Source organism: Lissotriton helveticus, assembly GCF_964261635.1.
Source record: "Lissotriton helveticus chromosome 1_1 unlocalized genomic scaffold, aLisHel1.1 SUPER_1_unloc_17, whole genome shotgun sequence".
NCBI classification, from domain to species: Eukaryota; Metazoa; Chordata; class Amphibia; order Caudata; family Salamandridae; genus Lissotriton; species Lissotriton helveticus.
Window position 1 is genome coordinate 3,136,969 of NW_027611656.1, and position 23,331 is coordinate 3,160,299.

Sequence of the window (23,331 nt, forward strand, 5' to 3'; positions counted from 1 at the left end):
GCACAAGGAGGCCTGCAGGCAAAGCCCTCTGTTGGGAAGTAAAGGTGCATAACCAAGACAATGCACAAGGAGGCTGCAGGAAATGCCCTCTGGTGGGAGGTAAAGGAGCATAACCAGGACAATGCACAAGGAGGCATGCGGGCAATGCCCTCTGTTGGGAAGTAAAGGTGCATAATGCAAGACGATGCACAAGGAGGCTGCAGGCAATGCCCTTTGCTGGGAAGTAAAGGTGCATAACCAGGACAATGCACAAGGAGGCTGCAGGCAATACCCTCTGGTGGGAGGTAAAGGAGCATAACCAGGACAATGCACAAGGAGGCTGCAGGCAATACCCTCTGGTGGGAGGTAAAGGAGCATAACCAGGACAATGCACAAGGAGGCATGCAGGCAATGCCATCTGTTGGGAATTAAAGGTGCATAACCAGGACAATGCACAAGGAGGCTGCAGGCAATGCCCTCTGCTTGGAAGTAAACGTGCATAACCAGGACAATGCACAAGGATGCCTGCAGGCAATGCCCTCTGGTGGGAAATAAACGTGCATAACCAGGACAATGCACAAGGGGGCTGCAGGCAATGCCCTCTGCTTGGAAGTAAACGTGCATAACCAGGACAATGCACAAGGAGGCTGTAGGCAATGGCCTCTGGTGGGAAGTAAAGGTGCATAACGCAGGACAATGCACAAGGAGGCTGCAGGCAATGCCCTCTTTTGGAAAGTAAAGGTGCATAACCAGGACAATGCACAAGGAGGCTGCAGGCAATACCCTCTGTTGGGAAGTCAAGGTGCATAACCAGTGCAATGCAAAGGAGGCCTGCGGGCAATGCCATCTGGTGGGAAGTAAAGGTGCATAACAAGGACCATGCACAAGGAGGCTGCAGGCAATGCCCTCTGTTGGGAAGTAAAGGTGCATAACCAGTACAATGCACAAGGAGGATGCAGGCAATGCCCTCTGGTGGGAAGTAAAGGTGCATAACCAGGACAATGCACAAGGAGGTCTGCAGGCAATGCCCTCTGTTGGGAAGTAAAGGTGCATAACCAGGACAATGCACAAGGAGGCTGCGGGCAATGCCCTCTGGTGGGAAGTAAAGGTGCATAACCAGGACAATGCACAAGGAGGCTGCAGGGAATGCCCTCTGTTAGGAGGTAATGGTGCATAACCAGGACAATGCACAAGTAGGCTGCAGGCAATGCTCTCAGGTGGGAAGTAAAGGTGCATAACCAGGACAATGCACAAGGAGGCTGCAGGCAATGCCCTCTGTTGGCAAAGTAAAGGTGCATAACCAGGACAATGCACAAGGAGGCTGCAGCCAATGCCCTCTGCTGGGAAATAAACGTGCATAACCAGGACAATGCACAAGGAGGCTGCATGCAATGCCCTCTGCTGGGAAGTAAAGGTGCATATGTATGTATGTGTTAGACGGGGACCTGGAGGGTCGGCCGAGCACAAGGGGAGAGGCCTCCGGTGAGGGCCGTCTCCAGCGATCGTACAGACAAGTAACTCCCCCCCCCACAGATGGACACCACACGAAGATCAGATTAACACCTTTTATAGGCAGTTCTTGAAGTAAGGTAGTACGATACAAGTAGATCAGGACACGATGATCCTCTCAATTCTAGTCTCTAGTAGGGAAAGGGGGTAGCGGGACAGTCTTGGTACCTACGGGTACTGAGGTGAAACGGCGGTAGCTCACAATCCTCGAGCTCGGCGGTCGGACAGGTCGGACCGCGGCAGCGCCAGCAGGTCCCGAAGAGATCGTAGGTGGCAACGGGCCGCGGCAGCGCCAGCAGGTCCCAGCGAGGATGACGGTTACACCGGGCCGCGGCAGCGCCAGCAGGTCCCACGAGGATGGAAGTTACAACGGGCCGCGGCAGCGCCAGCAGGTCCCACGAGGATGAAGGTTGCAGAAGGCCGCGGCAGCGCCAGCAGGCAGGACGATAGTTCACAAGGCAGGGCTGCGGCAGCGCCAGCAGTCCGTCAAGGATGAGTTCTTCTCGGTGTCTCCCGACTCCAGGATACAACTCCCCTCCTGCTCTGGGGCTGCCTCGGTTATAGGTCTGGCGCCCATTGATGTCCGGACCCTCGCACTGGGAGGTCGGGAGGTCCGGGATGAGGGAGTCCAGACACCCAGCAGGGGGGTGGAGCCAGCACCCGGGGAGGCTGGGGGCGATCGGCACCTGGCGGGGGAGAGCCATCGACACTTCTTTCTCCCATTAGCCTGCCAAGTGGTCCGTTCACCTCCTGGATGGATGGTGGTGCCGGGATGGCGGGGCCTGGCCGGGCCCAGGGTTGGGGTCGAGCTGAGGCCACGCGGCCGCGTGGTGCAGTATCCAAGATGGCGGCTGGGCCGGGCAATGGGGCTGACGGGGGCCCGGGCCCGTGACACAGAGATATCCGGGAGCAGGCGTCCCGGAGGGGACGGGTTGCGGGTTGCTTCTGCGGGTAGCCCCCGGAGAGCCGGTGTCTGGGCCCTGTCATGCGGGGAGGGAGCGAGCCCTTCGTGGGGCCTGTCCAACATGCGTCCCCCCCAGCTGAAGGCGGGGAGAGTCACCCATCCTCTTGGGGACTCTCCTCGTCGAGGCGAAAAAAGCGGGACAGGCCATCCGCGTTGGCGTGGTCTTGGCCAGGGCGATGCTCCACAGTGAAGTCCATCCCCTGCAGGGAGATGGACCATCGCAATAGTTTGGGGTTCTCCCCCCGCATTTGCATTAGCCATTGCAGGGGCCGATGATCTGTTTGTACCCGGAAGTGGGTTCCGAAGAGGTAAGGCCGGAGCTTCTTGAGGGCCCATACTACTGCGAAGGCCTCTCGCTCAATGGTGCTCCAGCGCTGTTCTCGGGGCAGGAGGCGTCTGCTGATGAAGGCCACTGGTTGGTCGACTCCCTCGGGGTTCAGTTGGGAGAGGACGGCCCCAATGCCATGGTCTGAGGCATCAGTCTGGACGATGAACTCACGGCTGTAGTCGGGGGCCTGGAGCACAGGAGCGGTGCACATGGCGACCTTCAGCCTCTCGAAGTCCGCTTGACAGTCGGGAGTCCAGTTGACTGTTTTTGGGTTGGTCTTGGATGTGAGTTACGTGAGGGGCCCCACAAGGCTGCCATAGTCCTTTATGAACCGCCGATAGTATCCGGTGAGCCCCAAGAAGGCTCGGACCTCGGTTTGGGTTACGGGGGGGCGCCAGGACTGGATGGCAGCGATCTTGAGCTGGAGGGGGGCCACCAGACCGCTCCCCACTTGGTGTCCGAGGTAGGTCACGGACCCCTGGCCGATTTGGCACTTGCTGGCCTTGATTGTGAGGCCGGCCCATTGGAGGGCCTGCAGGACCCCTCGGAGGTGGCGGAGGTGGTCTGACCAGTGGCGGCTATACACCGCGATGTCGTCCAGGTAGGCGGCGCTGAACTCTTCGAGGCCCGCCAATACCTGGTTCACAAGTCGTTGGAACGTAGCTGGAGCGTTTTTCATGCCGAATGGCATCACTCTGAAATGGTAGTGTCCATCCGGGGTGGAGAAAGCGGATCGTTCTTGGGCCCTGGGGGTTAGGCCGATCTGCCAGTAGCCCGCCGTCAGGTCGAAGATGCTTAGGTAGCGGGCCGCCCCCATGCGGTCAACTAGTTCGTCGGCTCGGGGGATGGGGTGAGCGTCGGTTCGGGTGACAGCGTTCAGACCCCGATAGTCGACGCAGAACCGGAGCTCGGGTGTGGTGCCCGGGGCCGCAGCTTTGGGGACCAGTACAACCGGGCTGGCCCGGGGTCTGTCCGAGGGTTCGATGACTCCGAGTGCGAGCATCTTGGAGACTTCTTCTTGGATGCAGGTGCGTACCCGATCTGGTACCCGGTACGGCCGGTGTCGGATAGGAGGACTGTCGCCAGTGTCCACGCCGTGCAGACACCAGGGGGTGACCCCGGGTGTGAGGGAGAATAAGTTTGCAAATTGCAGCAGGAGGGCCCGACAGTCGTGGCGCTGCTCCGGGGTCAGAGCCTCGGAGAGTTGGACCCCGTCCACCGAACCATCTTTTTCCCCGGCCCCCAGTAGGTCAGGGAGGGGCTCGGAGTCCTCTTCCGCCCCACTGTCTGTAGCCATCAGCAGGCTGAGCTCCGAGCGCACGAAGTGGGGTTTGAGTCTGTTGGCGTGGAGGACCCGGAGGGGGTTCCGGGGGATTCCATGTCGATGAGGTAGGTGACGGGGCTCTTACGCTCGATCACGTTGAAGGGCCCCGTCCATTTGTCCTGTAAGGCACACGGTTCGATGGGGGACATCACCCATACCTGCTGGCCTGGCTCGAATTCGATGGAGGAAGCATGTTGATCGTACCACTTCTTCATGTCCTCCTGACTGGCTTCAAGATTGGCTTTGGCGAGCTCTCTGAATCGCCGGGTCTGATTACGGAGGGTCAGGAGGTACTTGTAGACGTCTGGAGGGGTCTTCAGGGGGGACATTTCCCACTCTTCTTTAACTAGGCTGAGAGGCCCGCGAACAGGGTGTCCGTACAGGAGTTCGAAAGGGCTGAAGCCGAGGGACTTCTGGGGGACTTCTCGGTAGGCGAAGAGGAGGCACGGTAGTAGCACGTCCCACTGGCGGCGTAGGGGTTCTTCCAGCCCCATGATCATCCCCTTGAGAGTGCGGTTGAATCGCTCGACCAGTCCGTTTCCTTGCGGGTGATAGGGGGTTGTGAATTGGTAGGTGACCCCGCACTGTTGCCATAGGGATTTCATATATTTTGAAATAAAGTTCATGCCCCTGTCGCTGACGACTTCCCTGGGGAAGCCCACTCGAGAGAAGATCCCCATTAAGGCTCGACCTACCACTGGTGCTGTTACAGTTCGAAGGGGAACCGCCTCAGGATAGCGGGTGGCGTGGTCCACCAGGACCAGGATGAATCGATGCCCTTGTGCTGTTCGGGGGTCCAGGGGCCCCACAATGTCTATTCCCACCCTTTCGAACGGGGTGGTCACAACGGGGAATGGTTGCAGAGGTGCCTTGAGTTTGCGGCCGCTCTTCCCGCTGGCCTGGCAGGTCAGGCAGGACCGGCAGTGGGTGGAGACGTCATTTCTCATTTTCGGCCAGTAGAAGTGAGTCACCAGGCGGTTGTATGTTTTGTCTTGCCCCAAGTGTCCAGCCAGGGGGACATCATGGGCCAAGTTCAGAAGGAAGTCTCTGAAACGGAGGGGCACCACCAGCACTCGACTGGCCCCCAGCTCCGCTATTCTTTGTTCGCTGTACAGTAGGTCATTGTCCCAATAGATCCAGTGGGCCCCTGCGGTGTCTCCTGCGCCCTGGGCGAGCGCTTGCTGTCGCAGTCCCTCGAGGGAGGGACAGGTCTTTTGCTCTTGCCGGAATTGTTCTTGGGTGGGCCCCCCTTCCTGACGCCACTGAGCCAGGTCCGGAAGGTCTTGGGGCTGAGCGGGCTCTTCGTGGGTTTGTTCCGGGGTGTCGGTAGGGATGGAGTCTCCCTCTGGAGCGATCAGGGGAGGAGGTGCTGGCCATTCGGGTTCTTCAGATCTAGGGATGGTGTCGGCGGCCATGGACCGGGTTGTTACGCACGCCCAGCCCGGGAGGCCTAACATCCCCAGGTGCTCTCTTCTTTCAACGGCTGCCCACGGGGAACTCTCGAGATCGTTCCCCAGGAGGCAGTCCACGGGGGCATCGTCGTGGACAGTCACTTTTAACATACCGGAGACTCCTCCCCATTCAAAGGGGACGCAGGCCATCCGACACAGGCTCTCCGAATTGTCGGCCGATCGGACGGGGCAAAGGACGTTTGGCAGAATTTGTTCTGGGGTCACCAGGTGACAACGGACGGCCGTCACACTGGCCCCTGTGTCACGCAGGGCTTCGGCCTTATGCCCATTTATGTTCACCCACTGGCTGTATTTCCTGGTGTTGGCTGGTAGGGGAGCCCGCGGGATCAGGTCTCTTCCCCCTAGGCAGGCCAGGGTCATGGCGGCAGGTTCCCACTCGGGCTGCTCCTGCTCATACTCTTCAGGCTCTTCTGAGACTTGCTCTTCTCCTAGGGCGGCGGCAGCCACCTGGCGGGGTCCGGGGGTCTGGTTCTTTGGGCAGGTCGGGTCACTGGCATAGTGGCCAACTCGCTGGCATCGATGACACGTAACGTTGGCTCGGAACCCCGGGCGCATCGGGGGGTTGCCCCGGCCGGCCGGGGGCGGGGCGTTGTTGGCGGGAGCGGCCGGGACGGCATCTCTGCCCCGGCCCTGTCCTCCTCCTCCTCCTCGGGGACGATGCTGACCTTGGTTGGTTCTGTTCTGCTCGTTTGGCCCACTCCGGGTCACTCGGGTGCTCTCCCATCGGTCAGCCTCGGCGGCGAGCTGCCGTGGGTCAGTCAATTTACTGTCGAGGAGGTGCTGCCTGAGCTCGACGAAGCAGTTGTTGGAGAGGTGCTCCCACACAACGAGGTTGAAGAGCTGTTCGTAGGTTGTTACGTTGCTACCCTTGATCCATCCCTCGAAGGCTCGGCTGAAATAGTTCACATATTCTATCCAGCTTGTACCCGGGATCCGGGTGCAGTTGCGGAATCTCTGGCGGTACATCTCTGGCGTCAGCCCATATCGACTGAGGAGGGCGGCCTTCATGTGGTCATAGGACGTAATTTGATGGTCCGGAAGCTGCAGCAGGGCATCCCGGCCTTCATTGACGAATCTCCCCCATAGACCGGCTCCCCAGTCACTTCGAGCGATCCGGTGGGCAGTCATCGTGATCTCGTAGGCCTTGAACCACTGCTGTATGTCGTCGTTCTGATAGTATTCACGGACCACATCCTTGGGGATGTGGACCTTCTGTTCGGTAGTACCTGGGGGGCGCGGTTGCTCGGGCACCCCTAGGTCTTTGTTCTGTTTGCGCATTTCTATCTCCGCTAGCTTGCACTCGTGTTCGTATGCCAGTCTTTTTTCTTCGAGTTCTCTCTGTCTCTGCTTTTCCTCTCGCTCTTCTTGGAGCCGTAAGTGTTCTAAGTTCATCTTTTGTTCTGCCAGTTTCAATTCTCCGTCTAATTTGAGCCGTGCCAACTCTAACTCGTGTAGTCTATTTTTCTCTCGTTCTCGGATCTCTTCCCGGGAGAGATCCGTTCTCCTTTCTTCCGTCAGAGTGGTGTTTGTCTCCGGGGCTTCGGGGTCCCGGGGTCCGGCGATATTTGTCTCTGCCCAGGAATCTAGGGCGTGTTTGAAGTCCTCTTTCGTGCTCAGACCGGTGGTGGCGATGCCTAGTTCTATGCAAAATTGTTTTAGCTCTCGGTGGTTGTACTCTTCCAGTTTTTCCATCTGGAATTTCTCTGCAGATCCGCTCTCTCTGGTCGTCATTGTGGATTAGTCGTAGGGTGAGTTACTCTCTGTACGGTTACGCGTTGGTTCGGATCGCGCCGCTGGCCACCAATGTTAGACGGGGACCTGGAGGGTCGGCCGAGCACAAGGGGAGAGGCCTCCGGTGAGGGCCGTCTCCAGCGATCGTACAGACAAGTAACTTCCCCCCCCACAGATGGACACCACACGAAGATCAGATTAACACCTTTTATAGGCAGTTCTTGAAGTAAGGTAGTACGATACAAGGAGATCAGGACACGATGATCCTCTCAATTTTAGTCTCTAGTAGGGAAAGGGGGTAGCGGGACAGTCTTGGTACCTACGGGTACTGAGGTGAAACGGCGGTAGCTCACAATCCTCGAGCTCGGCGGTCGTACGGGTCGGACCGCGGCAGCGCCAGCAGGTCCCGAAGAGATTGTAGGTGGCAACGGGCCGCGGCAGCGCCAGCAGGTCCCAGCGAGGATGACGGTTACACCGGGCCGCGGCAGCGCCAGCAGGTCCCACGAGGATGGAAGTTACAACGGGCCGCGGCAGCGCCAGCAGGTCCCACGAGGATGAAGGTTGCAGAAGGCCGCGGCAGCGCCAGCAGGCAGGACGATAGTTCACAAGGCAGGGCTGCGGCAGCGCCAGCAGTCCGTCAAGGATGAGTTCTTCTCGGTGTCTCCCGACTCCAGGATACAACTCCCCTCCTGCTCTGGGGCTGCCTCGGTTATAGGTCTGGCGCCCTTTGATGTCCGGACCCTCGCACTGGGAGGTCGGGAGGTCCGGGATGAGGGAGTCCAGACACCCAGCAGGGGGGTGGAGCCAGCACCCGGGGAGGCTGGGGGCGATCGGCACCTGGCGGGGGAGAGCCATCGACACTTCTTTCTCCCATTAGCCTGCCAAGTGGTCCGTTCACCTCCTGGATGGATGGTGGTGCCGGGATGGCGGGGCCTGGCCGGGCCCAGGGTTGGGGTCGAGCTGAGGCCACGCGGCCGCGTGGTGCAGTATCCAAGATGGCGGCTGGGTCGGGCAATGGGGCTGACGGGGGCCCGGGCCCGTGACACAGAGATACCCGGGAGCAGGCGTCCCGGAGGGGACGGGTTGCGGGTTGCTTCTGCGGGTAGCCCCCGGAGAGCCGGTGTCTGGGCCCTGTCATGCGGGGAGGGAGCGAGCCCTTCGTGGGGCCTGTCAAACAGTATGTATGTATGTATGTATTTATTTATTTATTAAGCGCGGCTGCCACCCAAAGGGTATCCACGCGCTGAGACTGCATCTGTGCTACAGGCAGGACTACCATTACATTTGTCTTGGGAACAAGAACGTTTTAAGGTCCTTTTTAAAAGAGATAAAATCCTGTCTGCTCCTCAGCGCCAGCAGGAGGGTGTTCCAAAGAGTAGCGGCCGTGAAACCAAACGCCCGGCCCCCATCCTCACTCTATTGATCCTCGGGACCGTCGCTAGAAACGCAGAGGAGGATCTTAAGGATCTGGTGGCGCAGTACCAGGAAAAAAGATTTTGAATCGGAGTCGGCCCCTGTCCATGCAGGGCCTTAAAAACAAGACATGCTGCCTTGAACAAGATTCTCTGCTGGACAGGTAGCCAGTGAAGATCAGCCAATGCTCCAGTGGAGGAGGCAGAACGAGGACGCGATAGGGCCAGCTTAGCTGCCATATTTTGTATCCTCTGAAGTTTTAGGATTAGGATTTTAGGGGCCCCCAGAAGTAGTGCGTTGCAATAGTCTAAACGACTAAGGATAGAGCTGCGCACTACTTCTGTCCTTGCCTCTTTGGGAAGAAGCGGTAAAATCTTGCGTAGGGCACGAAGTAGGCCCATACAAGTCGCTATGGTTCTGTTCACCGAAGCATCAAGCTGCAGATTGAATTCGAACAGAACTCCCAGATTACGGGCCGACTCAGCGGCCTCTACCGTACCAGGAATAGATGTAGGTCAAAACGCGGGGTACGGTCTAGGGAACAATGAACAACTTCCGTTTTTGAGCTATTAAATTGGAGCGAGTTAGCACGCAGCCACTCGGCTGTAGCCGACATACAGCGATGGAAAGTATCTTTCGACACTGCCTTGGCGCCCTCAAATGAAAAAATCAATTGGGTGTCATCGGCATAATTGATGACCGATATGCCGAATGACTTTATCAGAGCAACCAGAGGTTGGAGATACAAATTGAACAAAATCGGGCTGATCGCCGATCCCTGGGGGACGCCCTGATCCACATGGTGAGTGGCAGATTGATAAGGTGGTAATGCCACTGCCTGCTGTCTGTTGCTAAGGTAAGATGTTATCCAGCTCAAAGCCAGGCCAGTTACTCCCGTCGCCTGTAGACGGCTCAGCAATACTGCATGGTCCACCGTGTCGAACGCGGCCGACATGTCAAGTAGCACTAAAAATGCTGACTTGCCCATGTCGATTCGCGCCCGTAGATCATCCAACACGGTGACCAATGCAGTTTCCGTGCCGTGAGCCGGCCTAAAGCCGAACTGTGATGTGTCCAGGCAGGAGTTGTTTTCCAGGAAGCTGGATAGAGTTCTTGTGACCCACTTCTCTACAAACTTTATTATAAAAGGTAAGAGCGAAATGGGCCTGTAATTGGCCGGGCTTGAAGGGTCCAAAGAGGCCTTCTTCAGCAGTGGTCTGACAATTGCCATCTTCCAACTTTCTGGAACCACTGCTGTACTTAATGACTGACAACAGATGGTGTGGAGCGGCAGAAACAGCTCATTTTGGAATGCTTTCCAGATCTTATGAGGCATAGGATCAAGTGGTGATCCTGAGGACACACCATTTGCCAGGAGGCAGAATTCTTCCAAGGAGGGGCACGGAAAGCAGGACAGCTGAGCCGCCGTGACGGGTGGTTCTATCGGGGAGAGCAAGGAGGATGTTAACTGAGCAGAACTCTGGAGTCCACTCAGGATTTTCCTAATTTTCTCCTCAAACGCATCAGCCACAGAATCACACAGGTCCTGAGAGACGGGGATGGTCGAGGCAGCACAAGGCGGATGGGCTAGGTTGTTAACCAGTTTAAACAATGCCTGCGATTTGTTAGCGGCCCTAGCCAAGGTATCCGCCATAAACTGGGCCTTGGCTTTCTTCAGCTGGATCTTATATTCCTGCAAGGTCGCTTTATATGCAACCTTGTCTGCTTCCCTATATTCTCTTCTCCAAAGTCGTTCCGCCTGTTTACAGCGGAGTTTTTTCTGGCCCAGATCCTCCGTGAACCAGGCATTAGTTCTTCTAGGTCTGTCCCCTACCTTCCTTAGAGGGATCAATTTATCCAAGGATGTCACGATCTGCTGGCAGAAGACCTGATAACTTTTGTCCACATTGTCCTCCGCCACAAAGGGTCTGGGCAACAGGATAGGTCTAGTTGGAGAGTTCAAAAGGCGGGACCACCGCCTGCCGGTCTTAACAGCGCCTGGATCACCCGTCCTCCATGTGCTAGGCAAGAGGACAGACAGCAGAACCAATGAATGGTCAGTCCAGCATTGAGCCACGACTTCTCCCACAGAGACTAGATCATCGTTGGCAAATACAAGATCAAGAGTATGTCCTCTAGCGTGGGTAGGTGCCTTAACCAGCTGTGCAAGTTGTATATTGCTACATGCTTGGCATAGTTCTCTATATGCCAGGTCTTGAGGGCCAGAAGGCCAAAGGTTAAAGTCACCTAACACTAATAGTCTGGAGTGGGAGTTTGAGAGGTCGTAGATCAGGTCGATCAATGGCTGGATCTCAGTGGAGGTTGGGGAGGGTGGTCTATAACATAAAAGACCCGCCACTAAGGTACCGCTCTGGGCTGTGATGGAGAAGCCCATGAGCTCAAACCCTGATACCTCCTTCACCTCCAACTGTGTAAACGCGATTGAATCTCTGAATATATAACCTAATCCACCTCCTCTGCCGGTGGTTCTAGGAGAGTGTTTTATAAGGTACCCCGACGGGCAGGCCCATCCAAGCTCTACTTCACAATTAGAATTAGTCCAAGTCTCTGTTACAAAGAGGACATCAAGATGTAAAGAGTCTATCAGCAGAGCAATTTCCGCATGATGTTTTACGAGAGAGCGAACATTGAGTAGGCCACAAGAAAGGGAGGTGGCAAGGGGGCGAGTCGTGGTACGGACTCTGGCGGGGTCCCAAGGATGTATTAAGGGATCCGACTCACGGAGTATGTCCAAAGAGGGCACACCGGACGCGCCCGAGACGCGAACGGGCGCAAACGGGCTTACCTCTGGCGCACCTCCTGCGCGCACCCGCTGCGCGTCACCGCTGCGCTCTGACCGTCTGCCCATCCTTTATAGCCCTACACGTGGGAGGAGTGTGAGGGGAGGAAACTATTCCCCTCTCAAAGATGGCGCCCGTAAATCGTCTGCCACGAAAGCCCTCTCAGAGATGGCGTCCGCGAATGCCCCACAGTCCCTGGCTGCCCTGATTCCTGCAAATGCAGGGTGAAACACCTTTTAAATGCGGGTAAGAACAAGCGCTATGTTAGAGGCACAAGGTACACGGCGCAAAGATAGTGAGCGTTAAGCATGGGCGTATAATCCGCTCCGATCGCGGATTTTTCGGATTTTCGGCAAATTCGCAATCCGCGAACTCTCGCCAATTTGTCGAAAATCGTTGAATCCGCTCGCGGCGGATTTTTTGCTTGGTTGCGGCACGTGGCGTGGTGCACGGCGTTCACTTTCCGTCATTTAGCGTTTGCCGAGTAGTTTTTCTTTGCGAGTGCCGTGCCATTTTGGATCTTGCTGCGTGATCCAGCGGGAGTTTGGCGCCCGCGAATACGTAATCACGGCTTGCCACCTTGCACAGCACACCTCGCGAGAGTTCGCAATTGCGAACACGTACTTGCGGCGGAAAGGAACAATCTTGCACTCGCGAAATAGAGCTTTTGCAATTCTGCACAAGAAAATCACCAGCAAACAGGATACACCTTCAGAAAATTATGATTTTTATCAGAATCACTCCTCAGATTGACATTTGCATGGCCTTTTTTTTTGCAAGGAGTCCATTTTGGGGGGGGGGGGGAGGAAGTGCTCCACAGTCTCCAACTTCCTGTTCCTGTCCAGCAGGCTCCTCCCAGTGCTTTGTCCATCTCCTGGTCACTTTCATTTGGATCTGGAGCTGGAAGGATTACTTTTTGTGGGTGCTGCTGGATATTTGGATTTGAGGCCTTTTTGACTGTCTTTGGATCACTTTTGGATTAGAAATCAACTTTCACAAGTAAGTTTGTTTGGGGCATTACAGTTGCTGCAAGTAAAATTTTGGAACTTTTTCAGAACATCAAATAAATTATATTGTGGGTAGCCACAGTATCCAGTAGGACCAGGGTTGGTTAGGGGTGCATGATACAACTGTTTTGTTGAATTTAAACACCATTGAGGCCATGGATGGGCTGGGATTGTGCTGATTTTTGTCGTTTTTTTGGGCCTGCTGGTGGGGCCCTTTGCCCAGGGGTGGTGAGTGTTGCATGGGCCTAGTCTTTCTGTGGGGTGTCTTCTTGAATTTAAACATAATTGAGGCCATGGATGGGCTGAGATTGTGCTTATTTTATTGTTTTTTGTCGTTTTTTGGGGGCTGCTGGTGTGGCCTTTTGCCCAGGGGTGGTGGTGCATGGACTGAGTGTGCCTGTGGTGTGGTCTCACTCTCTTTAATGTAAACATCATGGATGGCATTGGATTGTGGCGATTTCTGGCTGTTTTTCTGTTTTTTGGGGGTGTACTGTTGATGTGGACTGGCCATGTGGGTGGTGGTGGTGGCCATCTTGAGTGCTGGCTGGTACAGGCAACATGTGCTTGGGGTGTAAGGGGCCATTTTGAGGAGAGGCAGTGTCTGAGGCCTGCACTTATTTTGCCTACTTTTCATCCTTTATGCCCAGGGGTAGTGAGTGTTGCATGGGCCTAGTGTTTCTGAGGGGTGTCTTCTTGAATTTAAACACCATTGAGGCCATGGATCGGCTGGGATTGTGCTGATTTGATTGTTTTTTGTCGTTTCTTTGGGCCTGCTGGTGGGGCCCTTTGCCCAGGGGTGGTGAGTGTTGCATGGGCCTAGTCTTTCTGTGGGGTGCCTTCTTGAATTTAAACATAATTGAGGCCATGGATGGGCTGGGATTGTGCTTATTTTAGTGTTTTTTGTCGTTTTTTGGGGGCTGCTGGTGTGGCCTTTTGCCCAGGGGTGGTGGTGCATGGACTGAGTGTGCCTGTGGTGTGGTCTCACTCTCTTTAATGTAAACATCATGGATGGCATTGGATTGTGGTGATTTCTGGCTGTTTTTCTGTTTTTTGGGGGTGTACTGTTGATGTGGACTGGCCATGTGGGTGGTGGTGGTGGCCATCTTGAGTGCTGGCTGGTACAGGCAACATGTGCTTGGGGTGTAAGGGGCCATTTTGAGGAGAGGCAGTGTCTGAGGCCTGCACTTATTTTGCCTACTTTTCATCCTTTATGCCCAGGGGTAGTGAGTGTTGCATGGGCCTAGTGTTTCTGAGGGGTGTCTTCTTGAATTTAAACACCATTGAGGCCATGGATGGGCTGGGATTGTGCTGATTTGATTGTTTTTTGTCGTTTTTTTGGGGCCTGCTGGTGGGGCCCTTTGCCCAGGGGTGGTGAGGGTTGCATGGGCCTAGTCTTTCTGTGGGGTGTCTTCTTGAATTTAAACATAATTGAGGCCATGGATGGGCTGGGATTGTGCTTATTTTATTGTTTTTGTCGTTTTTTGGGGGCTGCTGGTGTGGCCTTTTGCCCAGGGGTGGTGGTGCATGGACTGAGTGTGCCTGTGGTGTGGTCTCACTCTCTTTAATGTAAACATCATGGATGGCATTGGATTGTGGTGATTTCTGGCTGTTTTTCTGTTTTTTGGGGGTGTACTGTTGATGTGGACTGGCCATGTGGGTGGTGGTGGTGGCCATCTTGAGTGCTGGCTGGTACAGGCAACATGTGCTTGGGGTGCTGTGGAAAAGTAAATTTTGCCATGTTCTGTGTCCCTACGTGTCATCCATCATATGTTATGTGTGCATGATTAAATATGCATATGTACTCCCCATGTCCGATTAATGACGCAATTACAGTTGTGTCCACCTCTAGTATGCCAGTTTCCAGTCCTCGTGAATACTACGAATATCAGGCCTATGTAAAGCTACGTTGCCACGTTTCTCAGTGTGCACGTTATTTCATTGAAAGTCCCCGTTTCTAGGCCTCAAAAGGGCCTGGACACTAGATTCAGATCCTGTCTCCTGAAGCCTCGCTGAGGAGCGATACAGCCCCCACCTGTATCCTCGACCCTTCACTTACTTCCTGCCTCGCAGTGCCCGGTGCAGCCTGGCTCTGCCTCTGAGTCTGCCAAGACTATGTTATGATTCCAGTTATCAGTTCAGCCCTCCTTCCCTGCATTCCTAAAGCTACTGAATCGCATCAATAGTTTCCGTCATTGTCTAGCCTTCAGGGCTCCATGTTAGAGAATACTGTATTTAATGGTCATTTAATATTCTTCAACACGCACTGCATGTAGAATAATGCATGCTCCAGTCTTAGAGTCTGTTAGCTTTTCCCCTCTTGACTTCTAGTTTATATCAACATGTTCCCTAAACATCAGATACTAGATAGGGTTTAGGTACATGTCGCTCCGACCCTCCAGACTTCAGTCTCTGCTCCTAGCACAGAGTTCATAGCCCCCAGCTTCTCCTAGTGATACGTCATTGCCAGTTTGCGCGCACCACTAGGTTAGAGGTCCCGGCTCCTCAGGTAGCCCCCTCCATGGTTTCCGCCCCATTCATGACATATTCTGTTACGTTTGCACCACATGTCTATGTATACGCCCTGTTACACCTTCTTCTCACCCTTATCTTTCGCGACTGCTACGCGTCACACCTACTGCTCCACCCACTGTTACGCCTATTGCAATGTAATGCTATGTGTTTGCGTTATGTATATATGCTCATGTTTTGTTATTAAAAGTTATTCCTTCCTTCCCTTGTCCAGATCCTGCCCCCGGCAGCGCTGCCATCCTATTCCTGTGCAGGTTGTCCTGATCCTGTCCTTATGCTGTAATAAACCTGCAAAACTCCCACTACCTCGAATCTTGACTCTTATTTTATTGAGCTATCTGTTATTCATTCATGCACTCAAAAATAGGGTATTATTTATTTATTTACCACATAATGGCGCCCGAATAGGGACTTGCCCTTTCCCCACGCGTCGGTGAAGCCACGCCGACCCCCTGACCCTCTGCAGTCGTGACGGAACTCTTCTGCGCAGTGGCAGATATTTCTGCTCAAGTATCCCTCAGGCCCACGGAAGAGACGGAGGAGGCGGTCCAGCATCCAGACGAGACGGTGGAGGAACGCGGCGAGTCCCGACCAGAGCCCAAGCCAAGAGTCCAAGGTCCGAGGTATCCGGAGGTCCACCCGTAACTGAAGTCCGAAGTCCGAAGTTCGTCGTCCGTCGTCGTAGCAGTCCAGTCCAGTCTGAGGCCTTCCGTTCTTGCTGCCCGGTGAGTACCGTTACTGGGGTGGTATCTAGACAGGGTCAATTTAATTGACTCTGGTCTGTGGGTTGGTGGTACACAGTCCCACAAACGAAGTGTCCACTTCGGTGGATGCGGGTCCTGACGTGTCTCTTTACGAGACCGGTAAGTTTCGTACTGTTTCAGCAGTGCATCTAGTTTCTGTTCTAGTCAGTTTCTGTTCTCGAGAAAATTTATGTGTTCTGTTCTCAATATTTCCAGGTAGTATTTCGTTCGAACTGTTATTTTAAATGTTTTTCATGTATTTTAATGTCGTGGTATGAATGGGGAATAAGTATCGTGTTCATTGTGTATTGTATTGTGTCTAGATTACAGTTCAGTCATGCCCATATTTTCCAAGTTACGTCAGTTAAAAACTAGAAAGGGTCTGCTGGAAGCAGCAGTTCCCGTCCCGCCCAGGGACAGTCCAGGTCACTTTATGTATCAGAAGCATGGCATAAGCGCCATATTGTATCTAGATTTATGGGTAGAGTATACCAAACAGTTAGAAGAAAAGTATAGATGGCCCGTATCGGGTACATGGGATGCTGAGTGCATCATGAGAGTAGAAGAGGCATTATGGAAAAAGAAAGCCAGACAGTCACAGAAGGATGCCATCGAGTTATGGCGCAAAGAAGCTCATAAAAGAACCGAAAGAGAAATCAGAAAATCAGAATTAAGTAGAGAATCCCAAGAGCGAGCCCAAGAAAAAGAATTAATCGAGATAGGTGAACAAGTCAAAACTGAACAGAGAGACAGACAGAGGAATGCCCTTATTAAGGGTATGTACCCTCTTCTTGCCGAGGGCTTGCCAAAAGCGACCCCGGAGGCATCCAGTAATTTTCCGTCACCATTAGTTCCGACCAAGCTACGTCACAAACCGACCGCAGCTGATATTTTTATTTCGTCCTATCTGGACGACACAGTCCCTGAATATGCAAATCCTGTTCGCGCTCCGCCAGTCCCAGTAAATCAGGCACATCCTGCTTCTCCAGACACCGGGGCACCCCATGCAGTACCTGCTACGGTACCCCCGGTCCAGCCAGCATTTCAATTTCCCGCTCCGCCACGAAGAATATCAGTCGACGATTCTAGTCTAGGGGCCGCAGGAGGAGGTCCTCCTCAAACCCCGCCGTCACGCAAGCGTTTATCAGCACTCGAATTACATGCTCAAGCATCACAGCGTACTCCCAAGAGTAATAAGTCTGTCGCAGAAATCAGGCAAGCCCTTGGCGAATGTGCCTATGACCCAGTCCCAGGCGAGAATAATATGGTTTTATATTCAGTACGCGTAAGGAGGGTGACCGAGTATCTAGTCACCCTACCCAATATGAAAGAAGATCTAGACAGAATCTATCGTTTCATCCGTACAGGGGATGATCCAGAAAGTATTAGTGATGCCATGTCTCAAAGGAAAGCTGAGATCCAGCGTATGATATTAAAGTTTTTAATTAACTGTCTAATAAGAGAACAAGATTACCCGTCTAAAGATCAGGCCGAAATGAAAATCCTGACAAAGTGGAGTGATAATATAGCCGAGGGTAAGCACAACACCATTAGTGCCATGGAGAGTATGTACAAGAAAATCCGTAGAGAAATAATAAAGATACACGAACAACGTAAAGCAGCACAAGTAAGCGAGAAAGAAAGTAACTCTGATCCTGAAGAGGAAGACGACGAGAATACCGCCAGGATAGCGTATGTAGGAAAATCTAGATTTCCAGATCGCCATTTACGCCTAGAACACAAGTCAATTTTCCATCATTCAGCACCAGAACAAGGTTCCCTAGAACAAGTGTTCCAAGCTACCGATCACATTCTGAAATCACGAATCGGTTACAGTGAATTAAGTACCATGCATGAGCAGGAACTAGCCCGATCAGCAGTCCGATGGATTACTGATTCTACCACTTTTCCAGACGAAATAGTGGCACAAATGTTTCTGAAATTGCCCCCAGCCGAGCAACGACTGGTGGGTATGTATATGATCCAGCACCTCATTACTTTGTATGAGGGTCAGCACTCTGATCCAGGTCCGTTACATGATGTCCTGAACGAGTTACTCCAGTATAGATGGAGAGGTCTAGGTACCGATTTAATTAGTGTCATTCTAGAACAGCGTCACAAATATAGAACGTTTCTGAACCCGCATTTTGTTCATGTCTCACCCCCAGAAAGTAAACCATTTTACATGGAAAGACAGAACCCGTTACGAGAAGTGCATCCAGTTAAGACAGAGGACGGTGAAATGCAACGAGTGTTTGTTTACACCCCGATTACAAAGATGGAACTCCTCGAAATGAAGAAATTAATTCCCTGTCATGACAAAGATCCAGCAGGGTTCCATAGAGAATTAAAAGACATGCTCCGTATGGGAGAATACACTTACCCAGATATCATTAAAATGTTAAAGGTCCTGTTGCCCGCAGGGGTGTATGAAAAGCTAAAAGAAAAAGAATGGGAGGTGGGAGAGAAAAAGATAGATTGGACAGTTCTAGAAGCAGAAGATAAGTCACGTGTACCAGGTACCGGTCTAGGAGAGAAATGTAAAGAATTACCAGAATTATTGATTCAAGTTTTACCCAGATTATTAACAACGAGAAAAGAAGACTGGGATGCAATCTCAGCCTGTAAACAGAAACAAGAAGAAGACATTAGTGATTTTTATTCTAGATTTGAAAAATGTTTCAGTATCAACAGTGGCCTCAAGACAAGTAGTGAGTCATACCCTCACCTTTTTGTTACTAAATTAGTCGAGAATTCAAGTCCACAAGTTAAAAATCGAGTTTTGAAAGTCGAAAGTACCTGGCAAGCTAATACCCCGTCCCAGATGCTCCAGATGCTCCAGTACCACCAGAATAGAATCAGGGAAGAGCAAGAACACGAGAGAAAACGTATGAAAGACACGAAAATGAATGTACTAGTTGCACAATCTGTTCCTCAAGACAGTCAGAAGAGGGGTCCGAATCAAGCCAGTCATCCTGCAGCTCCCGTTAAAGGGAACTGCAACTATTGTAAACAGCCAGGTCATTTTATAAACGAGTGTGCAGTTCTGAAACACAACATAGCTACCGGTAAAACAAAAGAAAGACCACGTCCGCCTAGACAAGAGCAAGTTTCACAGACTCCTCAGCCACAGAATGCACAACAGACAGTTACAGTACCGCAGCCTATTGCTGCAACCCAGCATGTCACACAGCAGATGTACCAGTATGCACAGTCTGAGTATCCAGAGTACCAGCAGTATTCATGAAACAGCCTAGAGAGGGAGGTAGGCTTGCCTCTCATCGAGATACCTGTAGATCAAGAAGGTCCCTATGTTCATAGTCAAGTATTAGGGAAAGACAGAAAGTTCTTAATTGATACAGGGGCAAGTAGGACCACAATTAGTCACGCCGAAGTTCCAGGGGCTCCGCTCTCAGGCTCAAGAAATGTTTCCCTTGGATTTTCAGGAAAACCTATCGTAAATGAGATTTCAAAGCCAGTTATTCTAGAAGTAGGTCCATTGTCCCGTACTACTGATCTGTTACTTACTAAGTCATGTCCAGAAAATCTATTAGGCATTAAAACACTGAAAGAGTTAGGTGCAGTTATATGTTGTTCCCCAGAGGGAATACGTCTGTTCCTACGTGACTTTAAGGGTCACTATGTTTTACGTGATTTTGATCCCAGATTGTCTAATGTTCCGCAGCATTTATGGGCGCAAGGTCCAACTGATGTAGGGTACATGCAAATCACACCTCATCGTGTGACCCTGAAACCAGGTGTAGTGTTACCACGAATCAGACAGTACAGATTGCCACCTGAGGCTGTAGCAGCCTTATCCAAAATTATTGACGAGCTCATCGCTCAAGGAGTAGTTGTAGAAACTGACTCCAATGTATGTAATTCTCCGATCATTCCAGTCATGAAACGTACTGATCCAAATGCACCCCCAGTATATCGATTAGTGATCGACCTACGAGAACTTAATAAATGTATTATTCCTCAGTACCCAGTTGTCCCAGACATCTCTTCCCTATTGACAGCCATTGATTCCGAAGCCACGTTCTTTACAGTAATCGACCTCAAGAATGCATTTTTTAGTGTTCCAATTCATTCAGACAGTCAGTTCCTTTTCGGATTCTGTTTAAATGGAAGGAGCTATATGTTCACACGCGCTCCTCAAGGTTTCACAGAAAGTCCTAGTATTTACAGTCAAGCACTCAAGAGACAACTAGACAACATTCACATGCCAACTGACACTGCCCTGCTCCAGTATGTCGATGATCTACTGATCACAGCCCGTTCCGAACGTGACTGCGAGCGAGCGTCACTGACGGTTCTGTATTTCCTAGCCGAGATGGGGCACAAGGTGTCCCCTTCGAAGCTTCAATTCTGTGTCCAGCAAGTGGTCTACTTAGGACACTTACTGTCCAAGAGGGGTAGGCAGTTGACACCAGACCGTATCCAGTTAATAGCGAGTCTTCCTCAGCCCAAGACCCAGAAGAAGGTACGTGCCTTTATCGGCCTTACTTCTTATTGTAGACAATGGATTCCTCAGTATGCATTTCTAGCCAAACCACTGGTACAGTTAACGACACAGGAGGCAGCCGCATCGACTGTTCTCCCTTGGACATCTGAACATACACTTAGTTTCAATGAGTTAAAGAAAGCTTTATGCCAAGCTCCAGTTCTAGCTACACCGAACTACAGTAAGCCTTTTACACTTTTCGTCACAGAACGTGAAGGTACAGCATTATCTGTTCTCACACAAGATCAAGCAGGACAAAACAAGCCCTGTGCTTATTTTTCGAGCACATTAGATCCAGTCGCCCAGGCGTTGCCTGCGTGCCTCAAGTCAGTTGCAGCCACAGCACTAGCTATCAGACAAAGTGATTCCATAGTTTTAGGACACTCCCTGACAGTACAAGTTCCACACTCCGTAGAAGTTCTTCTGAACCGAACACAGACTCAGCACTTGACAATTGCACGTCTAACAGGTTATGAATTGACACTGTTCCAGCCACACATAGAAATCAGACGCTGCAACGTCCTGAACCCTGCAACACTGTTACCATCAGCTAAATCAAATCCTGACCCACATGACTGTGTGGAAGTAGTTAACATTACGACAAAGCCAAGACAAGATCTGACAGATATTCCCTTACCAGACCCTGACCTGACACTTTATGTGGATGGTTCATGTATGAGAACTAGTACAGGAGAACTAGTCGCCGCGTATGCAGTGACTACTGACACTGACGTTATTAAAACACACCGTATTGACACTCTGTCCGCTCAAGCAGCAGAGCTAGTTGCTCTGACACAAGCCTGCATACACGCCAAGAACCTGAAAGTTAATATTTACACAGATTCACGCTACGCATTTGGAGTCGTACACGACTTTGGAGTGCTCTGGCAGGAGAGAGGTTTCATGACTTCTCATGGAACCAAGATTCAGCATGGTCTCCTTATCCAAGCTCTATTAGATGCAATACATTTACCGACATCCATTGCCATCATGAAGTGCAAGGCACACACGAAAGTCATTTCTGACATTATTTCCCAGGGTAACGATCTAGCAGATCGCACAGCCAAGCTTACAGCCCAGACTCCAGACATTCCAGTTAACATGACACATACTCCAGATCCGATTACATGTATGACAGTTAAGGACCCTACTCAAGATGTCATAGATATCCAGTTACATGCTACTCCCGATGAAATCAAGAAATGGTCCGAACAAGGAGGGGTCCAGACAGATCAAGGATGGGTAACGAAGGGTAGAACCACATGGTTTCTCCCCGACTCTATGGTTCAAGTCATTATTAATACCGCACATAGTCCAGCACATTTAGGAGAAAAAGCTATGTTAGATAGTATCCAGAACATTTGGTTCAACAAGCATTTACGAGCTGCAGCTAAGCACAAAGTCCGTACCTGTATGATATGTTGTCAGTTTAATCCAGGTAAAAGTGTCCCGGTGGAACAAGGTGGTTTCCAGCCCCCTGACCACCCTTTTGAAGTCCTCCAGATGGATTATATTCAGATGGAGCGATGTCGAGGTTTCAAGTATGTCCTTGTAGTTGTATGCGCTTTGTCCAGGTGGACAGAAGCATATCCAGTCCCAGATTACACGGCCGCGACCACTGCCAAGCAGTTGGTTTGTGAATTCTTCCCCCGTTATGGACTCCCTAGAGTCATATATTCTGACAACGGCCAGCCATTCTCATCCGAACTCATGAAGCATGTTTCCCTTTTGCTAGGGTACCAGTGGAAGTTCCATTGTGTACGCCATCCTGAAGCAGCCGGTCTCGTTGAGAGACATAACCAGACTCTGAAAATCCGTATTGCAAAAGTGTGTAAAGAGAAGGGTGTGGACTGGCTAGTAGCTCTGCCAGTTGCTCTATTTTACATGCGCATGGTCGCACATTCCAGATCAGGTCTGTCCCCGTATGAGGTCATTTTCGGCCGCCCCCCAAATATGTGGGGTACTCCTAGACCCCGAAGTATTACCGATGTTTCAAGTAATATGCTGACAGATTACCTAGCTTCCTTGATGTCTGCCCTCAACTCATGTCGTTCACAGGTTGCCGCCGCATTTCCAGACAATACCGAGGTGGCACCGCATGAAATCGTTCCAGGATCCATGGTGATGGTGAGGAACTTTGACAGATCAAGTCCGCTGGAGCCTCGATGGAAAGAGCCCCGACAGGTCCTCCTCACCACCCGTACAGCCGTGAAGTTGGAAGGACGCAAAGGATGGTGAGGAACTTTGACAGATCAAGTCCGCTGGAGCCTCGATGGAAAGAGCCCCGACAGGTCCTCCTCACCACCCGTACAGCCGTGAAGTTGGAAGGACGCAAAGGCTGGGTACACCTTTCTCATATAAAACAATTTAATGGACTGAAACCCGTCTTTAAGAACATTTCCCAGGATTTGAAGGATTGCCAAAGCATTGTTCTCAAGGACTGTCCCGCAAATGACATTGATTCAAAACCCCCCCTGTTAGAGAAAACTCCGCAGCAGGAGTATAAACAGAAACTCCGGTCTAGTAAATTAAGTCAGCCAGTTTGATTGTCTAAGTCCTCCCCTAGGTGAAACGGTTAGACTGTTTCTGACATGTATAAAATAGACCCCCATAGTGAGAGAGTAAGTCAAAACTCAATCCGATGTATCGTTTTTCTATGTTTCATATTGTTTCTCAGCATTATGATTTCCTGCACCAGTTATGCATTTTACCTATGTTTCCCAGTTTCACATGTAAATAAGTCTGCTAATGCTACAGTAGAGCACACGTTTAGTGATCTGCCTCCTCATGAACTCTCTTACCGCCTCGCCATGCGTAATAACTCCTTTATCCGCATGTTACATTACTCACACCAGACCAGCAATGCCACTAATTGTTGGGTATGTGGTCGACTCCCCCCTTTCCAGACACCGAAGGGAGTTCTGCCACTCTTTCCTTATCCTTTTTCACATAATGGTTCGTGTGGGGCATGGTCCACGTTAACGTCATCCTCAACAGATATGTCTTTTCTTAACAGTACATGTT

General features: G+C 51.8%; 1 protein-coding gene across 1 annotated transcript in view; it reads right to left on the reverse strand.

Annotated features, from left to right (window-relative positions):
- Positions 1-23,331, reverse strand: part of LOC144805640 (uncharacterized) — a 357,642-nt gene that overhangs the window by 115,253 nt on the left and 219,058 nt on the right. The window contains 1 exon segment of the mRNA XM_078672158.1: positions 9,943-11,288. Coding sequence (XP_078528284.1) covers positions 9,943-11,288 — 1,346 coding nt within the window.